General features: G+C 44.2%; 1 protein-coding gene across 1 annotated transcript in view; it reads left to right on the top strand.

Annotated features, from left to right (window-relative positions):
- Nucleotides 1-7500, top strand: part of tenm1 (teneurin transmembrane protein 1) — a 225681-nt gene that overhangs the window by 143800 nt on the left and 74381 nt on the right. Inside the window, exon 6 of the mRNA XM_037533313.1 lies at nt 1227-1370. Within this exon, the coding sequence (XP_037389210.1) occupies nt 1227-1370 (144 nt within the window). The remainder of the gene's footprint in view (nt 1-1226; nt 1371-7500) is intronic.

Genomic DNA, 7500 nt, shown 5'->3' with positions numbered 1-7500 from the left:
TGTGGGGCTTCATCAAGCGGAAGGAGGAGGAGGGCAAGGTGTCTAACATTCACCAGCTCCATGACGTCATCATGGAGGAGTGGAAGAGGATTCCAGTGGCAGCCTGTGAAGCTCTGGAGAATTCCATGCCCAAGAGTGTTCAGGCAGTGCTAGATAATAATGGTGATCACACAGAATATTGACACTGAGCCCAATCTGGACACATTCACTGTGAGGTGGACTCACTTGACCTTAATGTCTGTGTGTTGTTCTTTTCAGAGGACAGTAAATCTGCACTGCTGTAGAAGCTGCACACTGACCACTTTAACTTATATGCAAGTTACACACACACACACACACACACACACACATACACACACACACACACACACACACGTCTCTGAGCTCCGCCTGCAGAGCGTCTCCGTTTAACTACCAGATTTGAATTATTTATTGTAATTCAGACTCGTTAATGTAATGAAGGTGATGCAGCTGTTTTCCAATTTGCTTCATAATTAATTAATTTACTGTTTCTTGTTTAAATTCAGGAGACAGAGAAAAAATAGATCATATATATATACAGTCTTAAAAAGGGGTCTTCTCTCTCTCTCTCCCTCTCTCTCTCTCTCTCTCTCTCTCTCTCTCTCTCTCTCCCTCTCCCTCTCTGTGTGTGTGTCTCTCTCTCGCTCTCTCGCTCTCCCTCTCTCCCTCTCCCTCTCTGTGTGTGTGTCTTTCTCTCTCTGTCGCTCTCTCTCTTTCTCTCTCTCTCTCGCTCTCTCTCCCTCTCCCTCTCTGTGTGTGTCTCTCTCTCCCTCTCTCTCTCCCTCTCCCTCTCTGTGTGTCTCTCTCTCTCTCTCTCTCTCTCTCTCCCTCTCTCTCACTCTATCTCTCGCTCTCTCTCTCTGTGTCTCTCTCTCCCTCTCCCTCTCTGTGTGTGTCTCTCTCTCTCTCCCCCTCTCTCCCTCTCTCTCTCTCTCTCTCTTTTTCTGTCTGTCCCTTTTTCTATGTCTCTGTCTCTCTTCCTCCTTCATTCCCTCTCTCTCTCTTTTTCTGTCTGTCCGTCCCTTTTTCTTTCTTTGTCTTGTCTCTCTCCCTCCTTCATTCTCTCTCTCTCTCTCTCTCTCTCTCTCTCTCTCTCTCTCTCTCTCTCTCTCTCTCTCTCTCTCTCTCTCTTTGTCTGTCTGTCTCTCTCTCTCTCTCTCTCTCTCTCTCTCTCTCTCTCTCTCTCTCTCTCTCTCTCTGTGCAGTAGTCAATCTGCTTGGGTTGCCGTGGAGTTTGCGCAGGTTGGATACGGAGCTGTTTGAGAACGGGAAAGCTGGACAATCTCAGGAGGAGGGAAATGACCTCGTCTCTACAGCGCAGCACCCGACGCCCAACACCACTCACACAGGTGGGTCTTACCACATGCGCCTTTCATTGTGAAGCATTTTAATTTGAAATAAATAAATGTTTATTTACGTTTACATTCACTATATGGACAAAAGCATTGGGACACTTACAGGAGCTTTTATGAATCCCATTCTAAATCCATAAGCGTTAGTATGGAGCTGGTCCCCCCTTGCAGCTCTAACACAGGGGATGGTGGAGAAACTGAGTAAACTTCTGGTCATTCATCCATAAAAGCATCTGTGAGGTCAGACACTGATGTTGGATGAGAGGGTCTGGCTCACAATCTCCATTCTAGTTCATCCCCAAGGTGTTTGATGGGCTTGAGGTCAGGGCTCTGTGAGGGCCAGTCAAGCTCTTCCACTCCAAACTCATCCAGTCATGACTTTATGGAACTACTTTGGACACTGGGGCTCAGTCATGCTGGAACAGAAAAGGTTCTTCCCCTAACTGTTCCACAAAGTTGGAATTGTAAAACTGTCCAGAAAGTCTTGGTGCTGAATTATGAAGTTTCATATTAAGGGTTCTAGACCAACCCCTGGAAAACAGCCCCATATGATCATGTGGGACATGATAACGTTCTCCAATCCCAGAATCCATAAGACTGACAGATGGAGAAGCGTGATTCACTCCACACAGTATGGTTCCACAGCTCCAGAGCCCAGTGGAGGTGCTTTACACCACTCCCTCATGTATAGGGGATGTATTATAATATATACGTGCTTGCATATATATATAATAATAATAATAATAATAATAATAATAACAATAATAATTAGAGATCACACTCACATGTCAATCCTTTCTACGCTTAAATTTGAGAAAACACAGAGTCATGGGATACGCTGAGTGTGTGTTTGTGCACTAATTATAAGAGTTTGATTGGCATTTAATTAATGAGGAATCTGAAAGGCACCAGCTTAATCCGTCCCTGACGACTCTGTCACACATAAACACTTTAATTTGTTCTTGTGCTCTGGGCTGTTTAGTGATCCGCTGCTACTCATGTTTGCTGGATTTGTTGAATTTATTCAGTTTGGGTTAATGCACTCACACACACACACACACACACACACACACACACAGACACACACACACAGACACACACACACAGACACACACACACACACACACACACACTCACACACACACACACCTACACTCTCACACACACACACCTACACTCTCACACACACACCTACACACACACACCTACACTCTCACACGCACACACCTACACACACACACACACACCTACACACACACACACACCTACACTCTCACACACACCTACACACACAAAAGAGTGAAATCATCTTACCAAAAATACCTCAAACGCGCTTTATTAATATTTAAAAGATGTTTGATGTCATTTATTATCTCTGTTGTTTGATCGGTCAGGTTTTCTCCAGAAAGCTTTAGTCTGTATTTCCTGACATTTCAAAGTCATTTAAATGATTTGAGTCGCAGAGTTTAGCTCTGTTAGCGGAGCTGAAATCCCACAATAACATGGTATCCAGTTTACGGCACAGTCCCATTTCTCATTTCTACCCCTACCCCTTGTTTTCAAGTGTTGCCCCATGGAACGGAGCTACAAGTTCTAATGATTGAGATCTTCCTCTGAAATGAGATCCTCTAAAAAAAGAGCATCACTTCATTAACAGCTTCTAGCGCCGCTCTGTAGGCGACCCTGCCCGTCTGCAGGGACAGCAGAGGAGGGGAAAGTTCAGCTCCTCACTGCTGGGCTTTAGTTACATTTAGGGATCATACGGCTTCAAAGAGGGGGGGCAGTTATTTATTATCACCCCCCCCTAATTCTTCAGTGATATGAAGCTGAAGTCGGAGATTCTCCAGATTGTTCTTCAAATTTTCCCGTTCCACCTTAAATGGAGCAGCAGTTCTGATGCCTGAGGTGCCAGAATATAACTGCTGCACCATTTAAGGTGGAACGGGACATTTAGCTTCCCGCCTACAGAGACGTCAGAAAACTACCAGTGATACTTTGATGTTTGTTATGAAGAAAAGGACCAAAACACACTGAAACCATATTAAACTGAGATAATATGATGGTTGTCGTAAATTTTAACCGAGAAACTTCTACGTTTGTGGGTTCTTACCTTTTTTTTTTTCTTTTAGAGGGTCATGTAGCCCAAACACGTCACCCTACAATTTTCTGGATTTTTCTGGACTGTTTTACACACCTGGGAGACTAAACTTAGAAGCATTCATCAGTGAACCTCCCCCAGCTCCAGGCTCTGACTTGCTCTCCCTTCCTTTACATCTCAACACTTGGCTCAGCAAGTTCTGTGTCCTACAACTCTTAAATGGTCCTTCAAGGGCTCTTTAGGAAAGAAAATGGCTCTAGATAGAACCCCAAGCACTCCACGGATGTAAAATGTGACATTTTAGAACCTTTTTGAAGAGGCTTCTGTACAGCATCAGAAAAAAGTTCTTCTATTGTTAAAAGCTCATAATGTAACAATGGTAGAACCCTTGATATATAGAACAATTCCGCCTTAACCTGCACACTGTGCACGATAAAAGGGTTGTTTGCAGCATGAAAGGGTTCTTCATACTGATGGCGAATGTGCTGTAGATTTGAAAAGAGTTCTATATAGCACCAAAAAGGGTTCTACCATTTGTTACCATGTGAGCTTTTAACAGTAGTTAAACTCTTTTTGGTGCTGTAGAGAACCACAGGGCAAAAAGGTGGTGTTGCTAACGGTTCCCAAGCTAGTGAACAGAATTCCAGCTAAATCATTTTGAATTTTTTGTTCTTTTCCAGAGAGAATCGAATCGAGTAGCCGTCCACATTACAGTGCATGTTAAAGCAGTAGGCCACGAAAAGCCCTACATTACTGTGGTTTTACCACAGGGAAGGGTGATGCGAAGTGGAGTAAAAGCCCCTTCCCAGTGATGAAATCACTGCAGTGCGCCGCCTCAAGTGGCTCAAGTGGCTGGATAAAATACAGTGTTTCAGAAAATAGTACAACATAAACAGGTGTTATGCCAAGAAACACAGTTCCTTTAGAGTACGGTATCTTTGCCAAGCAACCATGGACCACTGTATGTGGATTACCTGGCTTATAAGGACTTTTTGATCAACACAAGTCTTATTTGGCACAAATCCAGCAACCCCCTCTTCTCACACTGGGGCTGAATCTCAAACCGCTCCCTGCTCCCTACATAGTGCACTACGTAGAAGTTTAAATACTGGATCCTGCAGCCCACCAGAGCAAAATACAGCTAAGAAGCAGTCATTTGAGACTCAAACACACCCGCGCTCGATAAATGATGGCACTGTTTGGCTGTAGAGGCTGGAACTTTCTTAGCGCACTATTTAGGGAGTACAGAGCCGTTTGGGACTCAGCCTGGGATTGACGCGACTTCTAACTGAAACACAGACATTTGAAGTGGCATTCTTTGGTCTTTTATTCTGCCGTTTTGCAGTGAATCATACTGTAAGTGCTTTAATTCAAGCCTGTGATGTAAATGATGGAATTGTTCAGCATGTAGCTGTTAGCTAGCTGACCAGCCTGGTTCTAGATAAGAAAATAAGTTGTCAGCCCCTCAGTTTAAATGGGTTCTTACTTCAGAGGTAAAGGTCATTTAGTAGCATATAATTCAGTTGTTGTCAGGTGTTCGGTGGGCACCTATTGTGGGCCTTGAATGCAGCTCAGCCAATCAGATCTGTTTTATAACGTTCTTTTAAACCCATTTGAAGCTCATCTTTCCAGACAGCGCAGCTCGGCGTGAAGCTGCTCATTAGACTCTGGTGCTTCAGAATGAACAATAGGCTGTAGTAGTTTAATCATAACGGCTGTACAGATTTGTTTACAGATACGGGTCAGTGCAGGACGCTAACAGATTGGAGGACTCTGACTTCTTCATAAGAGGAACTAGAGGTTAAATAATAAAAGCACAAACAGGTCTTCAGGCCATATTGCACCGTTTTTATTTCCCCTAACAATGAGTTCGGGCTTGGCCAAGCTCGATAAATGAAGCTCGTCCAATAGCCCGTGGGAAGCCGCGCTGGCCAGAAAACAATGTTTGCAAACGAGGCGGCTGCAACGGCTTAAATGAGAGAGCGAATGCAAAAAAAACGACTCGCTCGCGAAATTACATCCTCTGGCAACCGCGTTCCTCCCCGTAACAATAAGTTTGCTTAGCAGCGCAGACGGGCTGTTTAGAACTCACAATGGAGGAGGAGGAGCTCTGGAGAGGGCAGGCGGCGTGCTGGCCAAAGAGTTTCTGGCCAGCGCTGTCGACAGCTCACCCACAGGATCTAAATAAGGAGGATAGATGTAAACCAGAGGAAGCGCTAAACCAGAGATACTGAAAAAAAGTGTTATATATTTAATATACATCTCAAACCCACTGCAGTTCATACGGAAATACACTCCAAACACTAACATGTACTTGAGATGTTTTGCCATATTAACCAAATATATTTTAACATACATTTATTAAAACGTGCACTATACTTCCAAAAGTATTGGCTCGTCTGGCTTCACACGCATATGAACTTGAGTGACGTCCCATTCTTACTCCATAGGGTTTAATATGATGTTGGCTCACCCTTTGCAGCTATAACAGCTTCAACTCTTCTGGGAAGGCTTTCCACAAGGGTTAGGAGTGTTTATGGGAATTTCTGACCGTTCTTCCAGAAGCGCATTTGTGAGGTCAGACACTGATGTTGGACGAGAAGGCCTGGCTCACAGTCTCCACTCTAATTCATCCCAAAGGTGTTCTGTGGGGTTGAGGTCAGGACTCTGTGCAGGCCAGTCAAGTTCTTCCACACCAAACTGCCTCAGCATCTGCTGACCCCGCTCTGTCATTTTACATGGCCGACCACTTCGTGGCTGAGTTGCTGTCGTTCCCAATCGCTTCCACTTTATGATCCCACTGACAGCTGACTGTGGAATATTCAGTAGTGAGGGAATTTCACGACTGGACTTGCTGCACAGGTGGCGTCCGATCACGGCACCACGCTGGACTTCACTGAGCTCCTGAGAGCGACCCATTCTTTCACTAATGTCTGTAGAAGCAGTCTGCAGGCCTAGGGGCTCGGCTTTATACACCTGTGGCCATGGAAGTGACTGGAACACCTGAATTCAATTATTTGGATGGGAGAGTGAAAACTTTTGGGAATATAGTGTTTGTGGAAATTTTACGCGCAGACAAAATTAAATGTATGTAAATTTGTTCATGAAGTCCATTTGAAAATGTATGAAAGCAGCTGAAAGCGCGTCGAAGGCGCCGTTTACTGTCTGACACCTTTAGAACTGAGTTTATATTCCAGTCTCTTCATTTTAAATATGAGCAAATGAAGCTTTAACACCACAGAGCGAGTGTTGTAGGTACTGGTTCTCTGTGAAAATGTAGCTTTGGTTTGTTATCTTGTTGGTCTGAACACTGTGTGTGAGAGTCTGACTGCAGACGTACCTGGTTAACGTGAAGGCAGTGCTGTTCCTTCAGCTCATGTTCACACTTATATAAGGTGGTTCTTCAAGGCTCTTTCGTAAAGAAAGTGAACACTCAAAGAACCTCTTGCATGATTAAAGTGCTCTTTTCGTCATGAAAACGTTCCCCAGATTCTGGGAAAATGTGCACGAATCTTCTGTAGATGGTTCTATATAGAACATTTTTGAAAAGGGTTTCTGTGTAGCACCCAAAAGGGTTCTTCTGTTGTTACAAGCTTGACATCGCAACACATACTCTATCGATTTGAAGAACATTTTCATGATGCAGAGAACCCTTTAATTGTGCAAAAGAACTACTAAAGAACCGTCAACAAATTTCAGATGGATGGAGAATGTGTTGTAGATGGTTCTATGTAGAACCTGTCTGAAAAGGGTTCTGCACAGCCCCCACTTTATTTGTGTGTCTGAGTTTATTATTTAAGAGGTTCGTCAGTTTTTGGCGCCACTTTTATTCGTTTTTATAAAAGGTCTCACTCTGGAACGTTCGGAACTCTGGAGAAGTGCAGGTTATACGGATCCACCGATCTAGATACTCCTCTCCTCGTAGTGTTTGTTGAGGAGCATCTAAAGCATCTCCATATCTGATCATGTGGTCATTGTGGTCTGTGCTGTTGGTGTTTATCTCCTGCAGGGCTGAGTCTGCAGTGACGG

Source organism: Pygocentrus nattereri, chromosome 23, assembly GCF_015220715.1.
Source record: "Pygocentrus nattereri isolate fPygNat1 chromosome 23, fPygNat1.pri, whole genome shotgun sequence".
Lineage (NCBI taxonomy): Eukaryota > Metazoa > Chordata > Actinopteri > Characiformes > Serrasalmidae > Pygocentrus > Pygocentrus nattereri.
The sequence above is the reverse complement of the archived record's forward strand: the minus strand, read 5'-3'. Positions and strand labels throughout refer to the sequence as shown.